Genomic DNA, 20,655 nt, shown 5'->3' with positions numbered 1-20,655 from the left:
ACCCAAGTCGGGAATCGAACCTTGGACGCAAACAACAGTGCCAACGATTGTGCTACTGTGCCGCCCATTGATTTGTTCATCTCCTTTGCTCTTTGCTTCCTTTATACCTAAGAGGCACTGTGGACCTTTAATAGGATGTGGGTTAACCAGCCGTTTGTTTGGCGTCCTTCCTGTCCTTGTCCTGATTAACTGATGCCATGCTATCTTGGATATTTTCCTTCAAAGCAGACAGCTCTGGGAAATACGTTCACCTGAAGTGAATGGCAAAGGGTGTACTACAAGGGCCTGTCACAAATTACTTTTAGGAAAGTCCAAGTCAGGGCAGCACGGTGGTGCAGCAGGTTAGCCCTGCTGCCTCACGGCGCCGAAGTCCCAGGTTCGATCCCGGCTCTGGGACACTGTCCGTGTGAAGTTTGCACATTCTCCCCGTGTCTGCGTGGGTTTCGTCACCACAACCCAAAGATGTGCAGCCTCGGTGAATTGACTACACTAAATTGCCCTTAATTGGAAATAAATGAATTGGGTATTCTGACTTTAAAAAAAAGGAAAGTCCAAGTCACTTTCTTCTTCCAATTAGCTATCTTCTTTACTAGCTTTGGAAGAATTACTTGCCAATGAGTGCCTGTAACAAGTCGGGCGGTTGCTAAACCCGAGACACTACACTTGCAGAGTCCCCCACCCTTCCACCCCCCCTAACCTAAGGGTTTGAGGGAATATCAGGTAAGCTCTTCCTTTCTTGTTCTTGTTTTTTTAAATCTAGAGGTGATGTCAGGGAAGGCAGTACAATGCTCCTCCTGCAGAATGTTTAAGGTGAGAGACGTCGTCAGTGTACCTGCTGATTTCATCTGTCGGAAGTGCACCCAACTCCAGCTCGTCAAAAACCGTGTTAGGGAACTGGAGCTGGAGCTGGATGAACTTCGGATCATTCGGGAGGTAGAGGGGGTCATAGATAGAAACTTCAGGGAGGTAGTTGCACCAAAGAATAAAGATAGATGGGTGACGGTGAGAGGGGCTGGGGATAAGCAGTCAGTACAGGGATCCCCTGTGGTCGTTCCCCTTAGTAACAGGTATACTGCTTTGGATACTGTTAGGGGGGGGACGACTTACCAGGGGTCAGCCATGGGGTACAGGTCTCTGGCACAAAGTCTGTCCCTGTTGCTCAGAAGGGAAGGGGGGAAAGGAGTAGAACATTAGTCATTGGAGACTCCATAGTTAGGGGGATAGATAGGAGATTCTGTGGGAACGAGAGAGACTCGCGGTTGGTGTGTTGCGTCCCAGGTTCCAGGGTCCACGATGTCTCAGATCGTGTTTTCGGAATCCTTAAGGGGGAGAGGGAGCAGCCCCAAGTCTTGGTCCACATAGGTACCAATGACACAGGTAGGAAAAGGGATAGGGATGTAAGGCAGGAATTCAGGGAGCTAGGGTGGAAGCTTAGAGCTAGAACAAACAGAGTTATTATCTCTGGGTTGTTACCCGTGCCACATGCTAGCGAGTCGAGAAATAGGGAGAGAGAGCAGTTGAACACGTGGCTGCAGGGATGGTGCAGGAGGGAGGGTTTCAGATTCCTGGACAATTGGGGCTCATTCTGGGGTAGGTGGGACCTCTACAAACGGGATGGTCTACACCTGGACCAGAGGGGTACTAATATCCTCAGGGGGAGGTTTGCTAATGCTCTTCGGGAGGGTTTAAACTAGTTCAGCAGGGGATTGGGAACCTGAATTGTAGCTCCTGTACACAAGAAGCTGAGAGTAGTGAGGTCATGAGTAAGGTTTCAAAGTTGCAGGAGTGTACCGGCAGGAAGGAAAGTGGTCTAAGGTGCGTCTACTTCAATGCCAGGAGCATCCGGAATAAGGTGGGTGAGCTTGCGGCATGGGTTAGTACCTCGGACTTCGATGTTGTGGCCATGTCGGAGACATGGATAGAGCAGGGCGAGGAATGGTTGTTGCAGGTGCCGGGGTTTAGATATTTCAGTAAGTTCAGGGAAGGTGGTAAGAGAGGGGGAGGGGTGGCATTGTTAGTCAAGGACAGTATTACGGTGGCTGAGAGGACATTTGATGAGGACTCAAATACTGAGGTAGTATGGGATGAGTTAAGAAACAGGAAAGGAGAGGTCACCCTGTTAGGACTTTTCTATAGGCCTCCGAAAAGTTCCAGAGATGTAGAGGAAAGGATTGCAAAGATGATTCTGGAAAGGAGCGAAAATAACAGGGTAGTTGTTATGGGGGACTTTAACTTTCCAAATATTGACTGGAAACACTATAGTTTGAGTACTTTAGATGGATCCGTTTTTGTCCAATGTGTGCAGGAGGGTTTCCTGATGCAGTATGTAAATAGGCCAACAAGAGGCGAGGCCGTATTGGATTTGGTACTGGGTAATGAACCAGGACAGGTGTTAGATTTGGAGGTAGGTGAGCATTTTGGTGATAGTGACTACAATTCGATTACGTTTACTTTAGCGATGGAAAGGGATAGGTATAAACCTAAGGGCAAGAGTTATTGCTGGGGGAAAGGCAATTATGATGGGATGAGGCAAGACTTAGGAGAGGAAAACTGCAGGGGATGGACACAATTGAAATGTGGAGCATGTTCAAGGAACAACTACTGCGTGTCCTTGATAAGTATGTACCTGTTAGGCAGGGAGGAAGTGGTCGAGTGAGGGAACCATGGGTTACTAAAGCAGTTGAAACACTTGTCAAGAGGAAGAAGGAGGCTTATGTGAAGTTGAGACGTGATGGTTCAGTTGGGTCGCTTGAGAGTTACAGGTTAGCTAGGAAGGCTCTAAAGAGAGAGCTAAGAAGAGCCAAGCGAGGACATGAGAAGTCTTTGGCAGGTAGGATCAAGGATAACCCTAAAGCTTTCTATAGGTATGTCAGGAATAAAATAATGACTAAGGTAAGAGTGGGGCCAGTCAAGGACAGTAGTGGGAAGTTGTGCGTAGAGTCCGAGGAGATAGGAGAGGTGCTAAATGAGTATTTTTCGTCAGTAAAAGTTGTCGAGGAGAATACTGAGATACAGGCTACTAGACTAGAAGGGCTTGAGGTTCATAAGGAGGAGGTGTTAGCGATTCTGGAAAGTGTGAAAATAGATAAGTCCCCTGGGCCGGATGGGATTTATCCTCGGATTCTCTGGGAAGCTAGGGAGGATATTGATGAGCCTTTGGCTTTGATCTTTAAGTCATCTTTGTCTACAGGAATAGTGCCAGAGGACTGGAGGATAGCAAATGTTGTCCCCTTGTACAAGAAGGGGAGTAGAGATAACCCCGGTAACTATAGACCAGTGAGCCTTACTTCTGTTGTGGGAAAAGTCTTGGAAAGGTTTATAAGAGATAGGATGTATAATCATCTGGAAAGGAATAATTTGATTAGAGATAGTCAACATGGTTTTGTGAAGGGTAGGTCGTGCCTCACAAACCTCATTGAGTTCTTCGAGAAGGTGACCAAACAGGTGAATGAGGATAAAGCAGTTGATGTGGTGTATATGGATTTCAGTAAAGCGTTTGATTAGGTTCCCCACGGTAGGCTATTGCAGAAAATACAGAGGCATGGGATTCAGGGTGATTTAGCAGTTTGGATCAGAAATTGGCTAGCTGATAGAAGACAAAGAGTGGTGGTTGATGGGAAATGCTCTGACTGGTGTCCAGTTACTAGTGGTGTGCCACAAGGATCTGTTTTGGGGCCGTTGCTGTTTGTCATTTTTATAAATGACCTGGAGGAGGGCGTAGAAGGATGGGTGAGTAAATTTGCAGATGACACTAAAGTCGGTGGAGTTGTGGACAGTGCAGAAGGATGTTACAAGTTACAGAGGGACATAGATAAGCTGCAGAGCTGGGCTGCCAGGTGGCAAATGGAGTTTAATGCAGAAAAGTGTGAGGTGATTCATTTTGGAAGGAATAACAGGAAGGCAGAGTACTGGGCTAATGGTAAGATTCTTGGTAGTGTGGACCAGCAGAGAGATCTCGGTGTCCATGTCCATAGATCCCCGAAAGTTGCCACCCAGGGTGAGAGGGTTGTTACGAAGACGTACGGTGTGTTAGCTTTTATTGGTAGAGGAATTGAGTTTCGGAGCCATGAGGTCATGTTGCAGTTGTACAAAACTCTGGTGCGGCCGCATTTGGAGTATTGTGTGCAGTTCTGGTCACCACATTATAGGAAGGATGTGGAAGCATTGGAAAGGGTACAGAGGAGATTTACAAGAATATTGCCTGGTATGGAGGGAAGATCATATGAGGAAAGGCTGAAGGACTTGAAGCTGTTTTTGTTAGAGAGAAGAAGGTTAAGAGGGGACTTAATTGAGGCATACAAGATGATCAGAGGATTAGATAGGGTGGACATCGAGAGCCTTTTTCCTCGGATGGTGTCCAGCACGAGGGGACATAGCTTTAAATTGAGGGGAGATAGATATAGGACAGATGTCAGAGGTAGGTTCTTTACTCAGAGAGTAGTAAGGGCATGGAATGCCCTGCCTGCAACAGTAGTGGATTCGCCAACACTAAACGCATTCAAATGGTCATTGGATAGGCATATGGACGATAAGGGAATAGTGTAGAAGGACTTTAGAAGGGTTTCACAGGACGGTGCAACATCTTGGGCCGAAGGGCCTGTACTGCGCTGTAATGTTCTATGTTCTAATTGAGCTCTCTGAAGGGAAAATCAAATCCAACTCCAGGAGAAGAGGGAGTAGCAGCTGTAACCCTTAAGATAGTTACGGATTTAGCTATATCAGTTAAGGAAAATGGGGTGATCTTCTCCTTAGACACAAACCCGCATATCTCTCATCCATTTCATTCCTCAGTGCCGTACTTCTTGATCTGAGGAGGCAATCCCAGAGCATTCCTAGCTATCCATTCCTTGCCCTGGCTACATGCATTCCTTTCACTCTCACACTTCCGATCTTTTTCAAAATTATGAGGGTGATGGAACAGAGGGTTGAATTTATGGATGAGCTTATAATCATCAACCAAAATTGCTGCCTGCTTAGTCGTCTTCACCCTCTGGTCTTCATCGTGGGGTCTTACGAAAGTAGGGAATTCTTAAATTCTTCTAAGCAAATGACCTTACTTAGAGCCTCATAGGTAGTCTCAACTCCCAATGCTCATACCTATCAAAATTGTTCTGCTTAACCCTTTTGAATTCTGCATATGTCTGTCCTGGCTGTCTCCTTAAATTCCAAAACTTTTGTCTATATGCTTCTGGAATATATTCATATGCATCAGGAAATGCCCTTTTACTTCATCATAATTCTTAGACACCCACACTGACAGGGAAGCATAGACTTCCTGTGCCTGGCCCATCAGTTTACTCTGCATTGGTAATGTCAGACATAAAAGAAAAGGTGGTTGTGTGGCACTGCTGGTTAAAGAGGAAATTAACACAATAGTGAGAAAGGATATTAGCTCTGACAATGTGAAATCTGTATGGATAGAGTTGATAAATACCAAGGGACAAAAAACATTAGTGGGTGTCATATATGGACCCCCAAACTGCACTGGTGAGGTTGGGAATGGCATTAAACAAGAAATTAGTGATGCATGTAATTAGGGAATATCGGTGATCATGGGTGATTTTAAACTTCACGTAGATTGGGCAAATCAAATTAGCCACAATGTCGTAGAGGAGGAATTCCTGGAGTGGAGACGGGATGGTTTTCCTGACCAATATGTGGAGGAACCAACTAGAGAGCAGGCCATCTTCGACTGGATACTGTGTAATGAGAAGGGAATCATTGCCAATCTGGCTGTACGAGACCCCTTGGGGATGAGTGACCATAACATGAGAGTTTTTTATCAAGATGGAGAGTGAAGTAGTTGATTCGGAGACTAGGGTGCTGAATCGTAATAAAGGAAACTATGAGGATATGACGCGTGAGTTGGCCTTGATAGATTGGGGAGAGTTACTTAAAGGGTCGACAGTGAAAGCGAAAATGAAATCAAAATCGCTTATTGTCACAAGTAGCCTTCAAATGAAGTTATTGTGAAAATCCCCTAGTCGCCACATTCCGGAGCTTGTTCGGGGAGGCTGGTACAGGAATTTGACCCGCACTGCTGGCCTGCCTCGGTCTGCTTTAAAAGCCAGCTATTTAGCCCTATACTAAACCAGCCCATGGATAGACAATGGCAAACATTCAAGGAACACATGGAGGAACTACAGCAACTGCTCATTCCTGTCTGGCACAAAAGCAAAGTGGGTAAGAGGGCCAACCCATGGCTTACAAAGAAAATTAGAAATAGTATCCGATACAAGGAAGAAGCATACAGATTGGCCAAGAAAAGTAATAAGTCCGAGGATTGGGAGCAGTTCGGAATTCAGCAAAGAAGGACGAAGGAATTGATTAAGGGGAAAGCACAGTATGAAAGGAAGCTTGCAGGGAACATAAAGACTGATACTAAGAGTTTCTACAGCTATGTGAAGAGAAAGAGATTGATAAAGAGAAATGTAGGCCCACTACAAACAGAAACAGGGGAATGCATAATAAGGGACAAAAAAATGGCTGAGCAATTGAATAAATACTTTGGTTCTGTCTTCACAAATGAGGTCACAAATCAGATCCCAGAAATGTTGGAGAATGAAAGATTTAGGGCACGATTCTCCGCTCCCGCGCGACATCGGGAAGGCCGTCGTTAACTCGGCCGAGTTTCACGACGGATCGAAAAGGCCCCGTTCCCGATCGATTCTGGCCCCGGAAATGGGCTAGTAATGGGGCCGCGTGAAACACATGGGGAATGATGGCAAAAGCCCGTGACCCCCAAATGATGCCGCTCCGTGTCGTAAAAGGGAGCGAGCGACCATAACAAGTGAGGGGGTGAAAATGACAGAGCCACGGAGGGCCGCCCCGAGGTTTGGTGAGACTGACCTCGAGACCCTCCTCGATGAGGTGGAGCAACGGAGGGGCATTATCTGCCTAAGACGAGGGCATCGCCACCCAGCCAGCGTTGTGCGACGGGCCTGGCGTGAGGTGAACACGGCAGTGAGTGCTGTGGGGCAGACCCCTCGGTCTGGGGAGCAGTGCCAGAAGAAGCTCCATGACCTCACCAGGGCTGCCAGGGTAAGTGCCAAGAGGGTACCCCCGGGTCACAACAATCTACCCCCCCCATCACCCACCTCCCCCCCAGGCACGAGGGGGAGGGGGAGGGGGGGCGAGAGTGAGTGGAGGGTGGTTAACAAAGTTGTCACAGACCCACATGAGCGCTGCGACCCCCTGGAGAGATGCCAAGGTATGGCTGCAACTTTCCCCCCAACCTGTGCCAATATCTGAACACCCTGATGTTCCCTACCGAATTGTGATGATCTATCTATGCCCCCCCCCCCCCAACAGGACAAGACTGCTCACAGCAACCGGGAGCAGAACAGGGCAGGAGGGGGTTCACCCATTCTGCACCCCCTGACAGTTTTTGAATAGAGGGCACTGGACCTTGCTGGGGGATCTGGCACCCGGGATGTCGCGCAATGCGAGGTTGGAGGTGCAGAACCAAGTGAGACAACCCCCCCCCCAAGCCCATCCTCTGTCCCCTCACACTCCACCCACTGGACCCCCATCCTCTGTCCCCTCACACTCTACCCACTGTACACCCCCATCCTCTGACCCCTCACATTCTACCCACTGGACCCCCCATCCTCTGTCCCCTCACACTCTACCCACTAGACCGTCCAACGCCCGGCCGAGCGTGTCGAACTAACCCCGTATTATTCTGTTCCCTAGAGCGTGGTGACGAACGTTCAGGGCCGTCTGCTGCCACACACAGGCGCCCATCTGCCACGACCACCGCACCCAGGGCCGCACACCAGAGGGTGGGAGGAGGTCAGCCAGGAGTGCCATCCTCCCAACCCGGGACCGTCGAGCAGGACGCACACAGGACGGCGACACACTCAACAGAGTCATCTGAGGGAGAACCAGACTTGGGCCGCATGCAGCCTGCGCTCGAATATGACTGGGACGAGGACACTGCTGGTTTTATGACAGACGAGGACCTAGAGCTTGCGGCACTGCTATCTCCCACACTATCCACCATCCCAGAGACACTCACCTCGGTTGGGTAATTAAGTGATGAGACTCCTGGGTCATGGTCTGGTTCGCACCACACAGCTGAGCCGGTACAGCAGGTTGAGGTTGGAGCAGCCAAGGGGCTGGACGGTCGGAGGGCAGCCCAGGCCCAGCATTCAGCTGGCTCCCAGACATTTCCCAGGTTCCTGGATTTACTCGACCCACGTGGACAGCTGATGCATTTCGAAACCCAGGGACACAATGACGGGATAAGGGCCGTCTTCCAGCAGCTGCAGACACAGTTAGAGGAGTCAAACCGTGTCCAGGAGCAGGGAGTGGTGCCGCTCATGGCAGCCACCCAGGCCGACACTGCACGAGTGGCGTCCGCGGTTGAGGCAAAGGGTGAAACGGTTTCGGCCATGGGTCAGGTTCTGCAAGGCATTGGGCTTAATGTGTACGTGTCATCCTCGGCCCTGGACAGGGCTGCCCTCTCACAGGCAGCAATGCGCCAGAGCCAAAAAGACATTGCCAGCGCGCTACGGGCCTTGGCCGAGTCTCACCAGGCCATGGCCCAGTCCCAGCACGCCATGGCACAGTCCCAGCAGGCCATGGCACAGTCCCAGCAGTCAGTCGCAGAGAGCAGCGACTGCCTGACACACGTTCTGGATGGCATCGCGCACTCACAGGTTGAGGTCGCACAGTCCCTGGCGGGAATGTCTCACTCCCTGGAGTCCGTCTCAGTGAACCTTCGGACCCTGGTCGATACGGTTGCAGGCCTCCAGGACTGGCAGCGCCAAGTGTTGGTGGGGCGACGGGGCACCTCCCCGCTCGCACCTCCGTCCCACAGTGAGGCCCGGGGGCCACCGGGCTCCCCGAGGGAGGAGGAGGTTCTGGGGCCCGTCCCATTAACTCCATCACGGGACGTCCCGGAACGCTCGACCTTCCCCCGTCCCATCCCTGGTGCATCGGGTGGGCAGCGGGCAAAGCAGGGTGGCACCACCTCATCCGAAACGCCCGCGGAGCAGCCTAGCCCATCAAGGCCAGGTCGCCCCAGGAAACGAGTGCCGACGGGGAGACATGTCGCAGGGGGTGATTCTCAGCAGCCCGCCTCCACTCCTGCTGTATCATCTGGGGATTCACTTAGACATAGTGGTAGGGTCCGTAAGGCAATGAAGAGGGACACAGAGTAAGTTGGCACGGGTGAAGGGCACAGTTTAGTTGTAGGGGCTAGGGCATCTGTACATAATATTCACCATTACACTCACTGTTGCACCTAATTTGTGAGACTGTGTGATTTTTCCGTTGCCACGGGGATCGTGATGTCGCTGGGGTTGACGAGCGGTGAAACTTCGGTGCTGGGTGTGCAGTCCCTTCCCCCCCACCCGCTCCCACAGCTACCCCACGTGGGCACGGGATGGAGTGTCCCTGACGAACTCAGCGACCACCGAGATGGATGGTTCAGCTATTGCCATGAGTTAGACTTTGTCTAACAATCCTGAGCTCACAGCTCATCGCAGAGCGGGCTGTCATCATTAAACATAGTAAGAAGTCTTACAACACCAGGTTAAAGTCCAACAGGTTTGTTTCAAACACGAGCTTTCGGAGCACCTGAAGAAGGAGCCGTGCTCCGAAAGCTCGTGTTTGAAACAAACCTGTTGGACTTTAACCTGGTGTTGTAAGACTTCTTACTGTGCTCACCCCAGTCCAACGCCGGCATCTCCACATCATGGCTATCATTAAACATGGCACTGATCACACCCGCTGACATAGCCATCAATGTCGTGCCATACTGTTTTGCCGCAGTGGTAAGGGTGATCTCGAAGTGGAGCAGTGTACGCAGAGCAGAGGTGCCGGGGGGGGGGGGGGGTTGGGGGGTGGCAGTTGTGTGCTGACCGTCTGCACGACTGGTGATGCAGGTGGTAGTGGTAGTGTTCAGCGGTGCCGTCGCGCGTGAATCTTGCTGCCGCCAAGGCGTCGCGTGCCCACTGTCCTCGCCGGTGCCGTCGTGCAGCCTCCTGGACATTACCAGCACCCGGGTCGTGTCTGCGTTCTGCGCCCGACGCACCACCAACCTCCTCCACCTCCTCCTCCACCGCCTCTGTGTTGGCACCACTGCCAGTGGCTTCTCCCTCCGACTCCTCCACCAGGGCATCTCCCCTCTGCATCGCGATGTTGTGCAGCGCACAGCAGACCACGACAATGTGAGCGACCCTCTCAGGCTGGTACTGCAGGGCCCCTCCGGAGCGGTCCAGGCACCTGAATCGCATTTTCAGCAGACCGAAGCAGCGCTCCACCACACCCCTGGTTGCTGCATGGGCCTCATTGTAAAGGGTCTCCGCGTTGGTCTGAGGCCTCCGTATAGGCGTCATCAGCCAAGACCTCAGTGGATAACCCATGTCGCCCAGCAACCAACCCCTCAGCCAGGGGGGCCGTCCCTCAAGCATAGCAGGGATGAATGACTGCACAAGAATATATGCATCATGCACACTGCCAGGGAACCTTGCGCACACTTGCATGATCTTCATGAGGGGGTCGCATACCACCTGGATATTCATGGAGTATGTCCTCCTCCTCCTTGTGAACACTTCCCTGTTGCCTGCAGGCGGGCGCATGGGGACGTGAACACAATCAATGACCCCCTGGACCATCGGTATCCCGGCCACGTTGGCAAATCCACGGGCTTGTGCTTCTTGATTTGCTCGGGCCTTGGGAAAGGTGATGTAGCGGTCGGGGATGGCATAGAGGGCGTCGGTCACATCCCGGATGCACCTGTGCACCGATGACTGCGACATCCCGGATAGGTCCCCGCTCGGAGACTGGAAGGGGCCGGTCGCATAAAAGTTAAATGCCACCGTCACCTTGACGGCAACCGGGATCGCGTGTCCTCCTCATGCTCCACGTGGGGCGAGGTGCACCACGAGATGACAGATATGTGTGACCGTCTCTCTGCTCAACCGGAGTCTCCTCCTGCAGGTGATGTCCGGCATTGTCTGGAAAGAGATGCGGCCACGGTACACCCTAGGCCTCGCTCGTCGCCTCTGGCGCCCTGACTCCACCATCAATGTCTCCTCCTCCACCCCCCCCCCCCCCCCCCATGCTGCTCGACGACGGGCCACTCCGCGGCCATTCCCTCTGCTGCTGCAGCTGCCCCTTCATCCACTGTGGGATTTGGCTGTGGACACTGCTGGATGTCCAACTGCAGTGCTGCGGCCCCAACCACTACGCTGAACATAGCTGTTCGGTTAGAATATATTCTGGTCACCTACAGAAGGGTGGTGGGGGGCAGAGAAACGACATGTTAGACGGAGGTTAGTCGACACCTCGGCAGCTGCCTGCCACGGGATACCTGTGTGTTCCGGTGGCCTGGTCGCGCTGCTGACACGCGACCAGCATAACCCCTGGTCACTTTCTACGTCCAACGGGCAGTTCACAACACGTCCTCCTCACCGGTGCATTCGTGGGCTGTGGGGCAACCAGCGGCAGTGTCCTCGTGACCATCCTGCCATGGCAGGGCGGCTGACATGTTGCATCCGGGGGAGGACGACCCACTCCACTCACTCCCTCTCCCCCCCCACCACTCGCTCTCTCCCCCCCACTTCTCCCTCTCCCCCCTCCCACTTCTCCCTCTCCCCCCACTTCTCCCCCTCCCACATCTCCTTCTCCCCCCACTTCTCTCTCTCCCCCCCACTTCTCCCTCTCACCCTCCCACTTTTCTCTCTCTCCCCCCACCACTCGCTCTCCCCCCCCCACTTTCCTTCTCCCCCCCACTTCTCCCTCTGCCCCCCTCCCACTTCTCCCTCTCTCACCCCCCTCACCACTCGCTCTCCCCCCCACGTCTCCTTCTCCCCCCCCACTTCTCCCTCTCTCTCCCCCCCACTTCTCCTTCTCCCTCCCCACTTCTCCCTCTCTCCCCCCCCCCCACCACCAACTGAGGGAGATCAACACTAGTAGAGTTACTCACAGTAACTTCATTGAAGCTTACTTGTGACAATAAGCGATTATTATTGGGGCAGCACGGTAGCACAAGTGGATAGCACTGTGGCTTCACAGCACCAGTGTCCCAGGTTTGATTCTCTGCTGGGTCACTGTCTAAGCAGAGTCTGCACGTTCTCCCCTTGTCTGTGTGGGTTTCCTCCCGGTGGTCCGGTTTCCTCCCACAGCCCAAAGAAGCGCAGGTTAGGTGGATTGGCCATGATAAATAGCCCTTAGTACATAGAACATCGAACATACAGTGCAGAAGGAGGCCATTCGGCCCATCGAGTCTGCACCGACTCACATAAGCCCTCACTTCCACCCTATCCCTGTAACCCAATAGCCCCTACTAACATTTATTTGGTCACTAAGGGCAATTTTATCATGGCCAATTCACCTAACCTGCACGTCTTTGGACTGTGGGAAGAAACCGGAGCACCCAGAGGAAACACACGCAGACACGGGGAGAACGTGCAGACTCCGCACAGTGACCCAGCGGGAAATCAAACTTGGGACCCTGGCGCTGTGAAGCCACAGTGCTATCCACTTGTGCTACCGTGCTCCCCCAATAATAATCGCTTATTGTCACAAGTAGGCTTCAATGAAGTTACTGTGAAAAGCCCCTAGTCGCCACATTCCGGCACTTGTTTGGGGAGGCCAGTACGGGAATTGAACCCGCACTGCTGGCATTGTTCTACATTACAAGCAAGCTGTTTAGACCACTGTGCTAAACCAGCCCATGATATAACCAAAAAGGTTAGGAGAGGTTATTGGGTTACAGAGATACTGTGGAAGTGATGGCTTAAGTAGGTCGATGCAGACTCGATGGGCCGAATGGCCTCCTTCTGCACTGTATGTTCTATGTTCTATGAGTGCAGTGAAGGTTTGACAGACTGATTCCAGAGATGGTGGGACTGTCATATGAGGAGAGATTGACTTGGTTGGGATTGTTCTTGCTGGAGTTCAGAAGAATGAGGGGGGATCTCATAGAGACTTATAAAATTCTAACAGGACTAGACAGGGTAGAGTAGATGCAGGGAAGATGTTACCAATGATGGGTGTGTCCAGAACCAGGGATCACAGCCTGAGGATTCAGGGTAAACCATTTCTGACAGAGATAAGGAGACATTTTTTCACACAAAGAGTGGTGAGCCTGTGGAATTCATTACCACAGGAAGTAGTTGATGCTGAAACTTTGAATATATTCAAGAGGCGGCTGGATATAGCACTTGGGGAGAATGGGATCAAAGGCTCTGGGGACAAAGCAGGATTAGGCTATTGAGTTGGATGATCAGCCATGGTGATGAATGGCGGATGGGGCTGGTTTAGCACTGGTGGGGCTGGTTTAGCACACTGGGCTAAATCGCTGGCTTTTAAAGCAGACCAAGGCAGGCCAGCAGCACAGTTCAATTCCCGTACCAGCCTCCCCGAACAGGCGCTGGAATGTGGCGACTAGGGGTTTTTCACAGTAACTTCATTGAAGCCTACTCGTGACAATAAGCGATTTTCCAATTTTTTTTCCAGCAGGCTCGAAGGGCCAACAAGTCTCCTCCTGCTCCTATCTTCTATGTATCTATGACCACTTTGTTCTTGGCCGCTGCATTTGGTTTGCTATTTTCTCAAAAGCCCAAAAAAGGTTTCTACCTCCTTTTCATTGAATTTAGGGAGGGTCTGCATAAATTTAATATATCGCCACTGAGTTGCACTCTCGGATTAAGCTCCCCTCTACTTTCTGGCAGCTTCACACTCATTTCCAGTGTCTTAAGCTGGAAGTCTCTCTCTTTTGCTTTTTCTTCTCTTTTTCCTGTGTCTGTCTTTTTCATCTGTCTCTTTCAGCTTCATCACTTCCATTTCCATTTCTCCTTCTTTTTCCTTGTGCCTCAGTTTCATTTCTTTTTCTCTTACTTTTTGCTTCAGTTCTATTTCCTTTTGATGCATCACCATTTCTATAATTTTTAATTCCCTATCATGCTCTAACTGGAACTGAACTCTCCCCAGCTCAACATCCCCATCAGAAAATATCCCTAATGCTACACTATTTCATAGACTCGCCTGTGTTCCGAGCACTTCTCTCAAATTTAAATGTTTCGCAATCGCTTCAATTGTCTCCAGCTTCTTAGCATCAGCCAGTACTTCTACTTCTAATGCACCCACCAATTCGATTAGTTTGTCTTTGCGAAGTTCTTTCCATAAACCAGAGAAATGTCATCCACCTTAAAAAAAATTATCATCAGCTTCCAGAGCCAACCTGTTATATCACTACAAACCTGGAGTCTCTTTTAATTTACACTGTGACCCAAACTTTGTTGTTTACCTTTCTAAAAATCCGGACGAGCTCCCAAATTATGTTATGACACCCTGGGCAATGCGCAGTGAATTCCAGCCCCACTTGTTCCAAAGTCCTTAGCTGCCCAATAATTACAGTTACCAGGATTGTAAGTTGAAACACAATTCCTGTTTATTTATAAGTCACTACAATGAGATACCAACAAGTTAACCTACTACCCCCTTTAACCTTCCTACCTTCTACCCACACACATAAGACAGACAAATAGAGAGGGGAAGGGGTAACATAAATAAGGATCAAGGTTAAATATGAGTTTTTTCTTCAAATGGTGCACACTTTCCTCTCAGCACGCTGGTTGAACAAAGGCCTTGGTTTACAGCTGGTAATGTCTTTGTTGCAGAGTTATTTATTCAGGTTATAAAATTTAGTACTCACTGGCATCAGGCTTTCTAGAGAGACACTTTATTTCTTACCAAACTGGGCCTTCAGTTCAAGGTTCACATCTAGGCCTGTATTCTCTCTGCATGGGCACTTCATTTCACATCAAACCATCAGCATGTGGTTTGACTTCAAGCCTCTACAGTCTCAAGAGAATGGCACTTAATCTTGCTGGAGAGAGAGCCGGCCCTCACAGTAACCTTCTGAAGAGAGTAGCTGGATCTTTTGGGAGATAGTTAATTGGAACCCTCCATCCAGGCTGCAGAATCAAAAAGTGAAACCAGACTGGAATCTTGTGACTTAAAAATATTCCAGTGGGATCAGATCCAAACACCACCTGTTACTGGGCAGAGCACAGCCTGTCTAAACAACACAGCCTTCTGGCTCCTTCTGTCTGAATTACAGGCACAGGCTGCCTAAAAGACACATGTTCGCAAATCATCCATGCATGAAAAATGCCACAGTAAAAATAAAAGAAAGGGGAAATAAGGGAATAAACAGGGAAGAACATTACACAACGGAGACATTTGCCCTAGTAGAGGCAGGATATATGGCATTTTCTTTCCAGGATCCTGACTGAAATTTTAAATGGAACAGAGTATTCTGAACAGTACCAATTGAGTGTCGCATAGACAATAAGTCTCTTTGGGGGAATGTCCTCTCTGTAAATAAAAAGAGACTACGGATTGACATAGTGAGCCTAAAACAGATGCGAGAGAACAGGGAGATTCACAAGATCAAGTGGGTTGATAACAGTTACCAATTATCCGACTGCTGGCTGAAAAGGGGCAGCTCAAAGAAGGTATTCAAATCTATTAAATAGTGTATTTTCTATAATGAAGAGACATGAGTGGAAAAAAGGGGATAGGCTGCATTTGTTGTAGAAAAAAAACATATATTTGTGTTAAAGAATATTGTAATTTACATCAAAATTAAAGATGATTTTTTTTTCAGAGGGGAATCTGTTAAAGAGTTAATGTTCCCCAGTATTTAAGTGAGAATTGAAGCTTTAATTATTTAATAAATTGCACTTTTTAATGGACTGCACCAATATATAAAGGGGATCCATGAGGCAGCGTTTTGTGTTGGAGAAGTGATTACTGAACACAATGAACTTGGAGGTGAAAAAGTCGAGACTTGCTTCTGCGTTCTAATTATAGAGTTACCATCGGAGCTTAACGTACAGCACCCATGACTGGGAGCAAGTAGCCTGAGCGGAACTGTTGAAGTGAGAACCAATTTTCTTCACAATGTGCCTCTACATACATTCCCCCGACATACCACTTACTTAGTAGCAGTACAAACTTCCAAGCACTTTTACTAATGTAGTAACAAGCAACAGAAATCATTCAATAACTACCCTGAGGGTAGTTGATGATCATTTTAAATAATGCTATTCAGAGTCAGGGGGGTCCATCTGCATGCTCAGTTATATGAGGTTAAGACAGGGCAATGGCTGGAGTGGTGACATCACTGTTGGAGTCAAATCAGTGTTCCATGCTGACTATTTGCATAGTTCCAGTGCATGTACTCTTTTCCCAAACGTACAACCTACCAAAAGTGGCATGTGGTGCTGCCTGCCCAGAACTGTGAGCATCTTGCATGAATATTTTATACTAAAAATAGCCCCTCCAGTGGTAAAAATATGGTCGTATGATTGAGTTTTGCAGCTTTTTAGTAAAAAAGCAAGGTAGTCATGCTGGAGTATGGATTCCAATTCTGATCACTTTTTTTAGGAAGAATGTCAATGCCTTGGAGATGATGGCGAGGAGGTTTACTAGAATGGTGGCATGGTGCAAGACTTCAGACATGGACAGACTTGAGAAGCTGGAGAGGTACTCCAAAAAGCTGATTCAAAGATGAGATATTCAAAATCATGAAAGATTTTGAGAGAATAAATACAGAAAAAATGTTCCCAGTGGTAGAAGCGTCAGAAACAAAGGACTGGCTTTTCACAGTAACTTCATTGCAGTGATAAAGTAAGTCTATTTGTGACAATAAAGATTATTTTTTAAAAAAATTTCAGGCATTTGACAGAAGAACAGAGGTGAGATAATGAGAATATTTTTTATTTAGCAAATTTTTCTGATTGGAAATCTATCGTCTGAAAGCATGTTGCAAACTTATCTTATAATCACTTTCAAAGGAGAATTAGATAAGCGGAAAATTTGCATAGCTATGCAGAAAGGGCTGATGAATGGAAATAACTGGATGGATCTTTCAAAAAACCAGGATCGGCATAATGGGCCAAATGGGCTCCATTTATGTATCTCATTCTATGACTCTTTAAGGCGAGACTCATATTTCTGCACAGTTCTACTTTGTGTATATTCATTGAAAGATTGTCAAGGTATAAATTGAGTGCATGAGATCAAGAGCCTGGTTATCTGACCTGTGCCTGCCTATAATGAGGCTCTGTGCAACTTTAGGCACTTCAGAAAATTAGAATTTTTAATTTGAAGTCATCTGAAAGGAAAATAAATACAAAAAAGCACTTACATATTATATGCAAAATATACCTGACACGATGTGAGAGGATCCAAAGTGAGCCAATTCTGCTTTTTCTCCATCTGAAAGTCATTTAAGAGCTAACTGCAGTCAACAGTTAAAGTGATAACTTTTCTTGGCTCATTTCAAGTCTTACAATTACAAATATCTAACTCTTATTTAACATGCAACTACACACTTGAAAAGACTTAAATGAGAATGTAATTGCAATAGACAGTAGGGCCATTATGCACAGAATGCAAGTAACAGGTGGCGCTAAAGTGGTTTTGGGGCATTTGGCAAAATTAGCTCATGCTGCTCATTTCTGCTTTACCTTCTGCACAGGTTATCTCAATTAAAGGAACCTTATTACAATATCCAGTGAATTAATGACGTAGAAATTGGACATCAATGACTCCATTTTATAGAATTAGGATAAGCATAACAAGGCCCACTTTGAGGAAATAAAATTCTCTGCTTCAAGGATGCCAAAAGATGCACAACCTAAAGTTAGTCAGGACAATTATTCAGGTATTCATGTTAACATCAGCCTGGAGCAGGATTAGGTCCCTTATATATACTGGGGCCTAATGCTTGCTTTTGGCTTCCTCAGGAAAGTGTTATTCCTACATTACTGCCAGAGCTGCTCTCTACAAACTAACCATCACCAAAGTGGTTATAGTAATTTACCCTGAGATTTTCTGGTCCTATTACAGTCAACAGACCTTCAGCTGGTCTGTCAAATTTTCCATCCTGCCACAGTTGGATCTGGAAAAACTACAATTAGTTTAATTTTACATGGAGTTAGAATGAGTAGTAGTGCTCTTTCCATCTCCTTAGTATCCTGACAACACTTTGGCACAGAAGCAGAAGGCTATCTATTTGATCCTTCTTAATGAAAATGATGAGGCGAACAATGATAAGGACTAGGATTCTGGGGTAAAGACCAGTCTTTAAGGGAATTAATGAACTGAAAGCTATGTTTTAAGGCCTACAGCCCTCATTTGTTGGAACATTTTGAAAGTTTTTCAGGGAAATAGCATGGGATGGTATTTTCTATGCCATCCCTATGGCGTGTCTCGCTATGGCGGAGAAAGCCCGCTATTGGCCTGCGGTGGGACCTACTGATCCTGTCACTTTCAACAGAGGTTCCCATTCTATGCATCCAACCCCCCGCCTCAACCCCACCACTGCAAGGAAACCCATGGCGGTGGTTCGCTGTTGGCTGGACTGGAAGATCCCTTTGGCGAGAACAGCTGGAAAATTCAGGTTTAGGAGCATATTTTTATCTGAGTCTCCTATATATTGCAAGATTAGCAACTACAGAGTTCCACAAGTGCCAAGGACACTTTGGTCTTTCTTCACTGATAGTAATGTTATAAGGCAGGTTAAACTTGAGAGCTTTAATATTCTTACTGCCCCAATGTACTGCAAGAAGAGAGATAGTATAAGACTTCCACCCGCCTTGATGTTGCATTTTTGATCCAGACCAATTATGAAAATGTATGTGTGAATCCAGCCTGTCATACAGATATGCTGGTGGCAGGGCACAGTGGTATATTCAATTCACTCATAGAAAAAGATAGCCAGAACAGCCCAGTATCTCAGAACATATCTGCTTACGGACTATTTCTCCCAAATATGAACCCTTACAAGGGCAGGCCTAAATGGCTGATAAATGAGTTAGGTGGACAGAAAGTTGATGTAGGAATTGCAATAAAAATAGAAGATTCCACAAATACACAGGTCAGGTAGGAACTAGAAACCTTTGCAGCAGGTTATAAAATCTGATGCTATCTCAAGGGAAAATAGGATACTGAAAGAAACAGGAAAGCAAGCAGCATGTGTGAGAAGGATGCCAACAAGGGCAGAAGGACAAAAATCAAGGGATGACGTGAGTGTCCTCATTAAGAAACTATGGAGCAGAAAGGGTTGGTAGTTTGGAATTAAAAAGTTGGAATCCTGTGGAGCATGGTCTGTACATTTTGAAAGGGGATTGTAGTGGAATTGAGTGTCATCTCCCTTACCCCAAGACTATTTGCTGTCTAAGCAGCTCAACAATCCATCAGAGTATTCAAGTTATGATACCTGTACCCCTTGGTCCTTCGGTCATTATGCATACAATGCTGTAGCTCTTGACTTCTAACTTCTGGTCCTTGATCCTTGATAAGTGAAAACCTTCCTAAATCAGCATGTCTGCCTGTTATTAATTTTTATCCTTCAAATTGTTCTTGTCTTTGCAATGATTCATACAGAATGCTGATTTATTGATGTACACGTGGCAAGGTAACAACCAGAATGCTATACAGGCTAAGTTACTGTTTTGAGTTGCATAGACTCTCCTGGATCTACCCTTATGTGTGACTGTCCTGGTGGAGGCCTTCCAACTTTCTGGCGAGAGTCAGATGTCATATGACTGATATCTAACACAACTTGCTGGTGGAAGGTCATATTGCTGAATGTATACAATATTATTCACAGGCGTATCATCATATCCCCTTCCTTCAGAGATGTTAATCTTTATCTACAAACACAATTAATATCTTTACCTTACACATGTGGCTTATGCATAAACAGATTTAACTATTGCGTCCATGGGCATGATATACCTGCTATGTGTGTGTCCCTTGTGCACAGCTCATTGTGCCTCCCTCACTGGTTCACCCCGCTGGTTGTCTGGGCTCTGGTCAGTATTTTTGAAGACTGCTTTCCTTGCCGATTTCTTGCTTCTTATACTTTTGAAGCAATGCTATTTTTAGATAAGAAGGCATGCATCCTTGAAGGCCACACCTGCATCACCAGATTTTTCCTTTTTGTGTCCTCACACGACACTCTTTGCTGCTGTTGCATCATTGAGTATTCTCTGGCTCTGGCTTGCCAGACAGAACATTAGCCTCTTCTCTCTTGCTGTCAACAGTGGGATTCACTGCATCACCTACTCTCCTTCTCTTGCCCTTTTTTGCTTTGGTTATCATTTTGTGAGTGTTTTTTTTACTTTTGGGTTTGGCAACCCCTGTCTTGCTACTGGTCAGCACCAAAGGAGCAGACATGTGCTGATCATCAGTTGGGACTTCTCATGCCAGTGTGCTTCCGAAGGGCAGTGTGATCACGACCAAGCTTGTGCCTTTAATGGGTGGTTGCAGAGCCTCATACTCTGGTGTCTGGGTTGGAGCCACATCTATAATGTTTGGTGCTGTCCCTTCCTCGCGTGTTTGAGCCCTGAGTGATGGCTCCTCCTCATTCAAAATCACAATACATGTGTTCCTCTGGTTCTAATGAACCAAGCAATGGCTCATCCTGGTCTTGTAGACTAGGGTCTGAGTGACACCCACGCATATTTATGCACAAGCTCCCTGTGGGAGGAGCTAGCCGGCAGGGGCTTACTGGAGGAACCTGTATTACAGGTACAGCCATACATCTGAAGCATCGCTTTCTACTTGAAAAGACAGTGTCTCATCTACTGCATGCATCCCGGCCTTGGCTATGTCAGGTCG

General features: G+C 48.0%; 1 protein-coding gene across 3 annotated transcripts in view; it reads right to left on the bottom strand.

The window, feature by feature from the left end:
• Positions 1-20,655, bottom strand: part of LOC119953068 (transcriptional regulator ATRX homolog) — a 608,924-nt gene that overhangs the window by 495,320 nt on the left and 92,949 nt on the right. Inside the window, exon 3 of one of the 3 annotated variants that reach the window (XM_038776923.1) lies at positions 17,194-17,244. The exons of the other annotated variants lie outside the window; for them this stretch is intronic. Within the exon in view, the coding sequence (XP_038632851.1) occupies positions 17,194-17,244 (51 nt within the window). The remainder of the gene's footprint in view (positions 1-17,193; positions 17,245-20,655) is intronic. 3 annotated transcript variants of the gene reach the window in all.

The sequence above is a fragment of the Scyliorhinus canicula genome, chromosome 1 (genome assembly GCF_902713615.1).
Source record: "Scyliorhinus canicula chromosome 1, sScyCan1.1, whole genome shotgun sequence".
NCBI lineage: Eukaryota > Metazoa > Chordata > Chondrichthyes > Carcharhiniformes > Scyliorhinidae > Scyliorhinus > Scyliorhinus canicula.
Note: the sequence above shows the minus strand (reverse complement) of the source record. Positions and strands in the feature narration are given on the sequence as shown.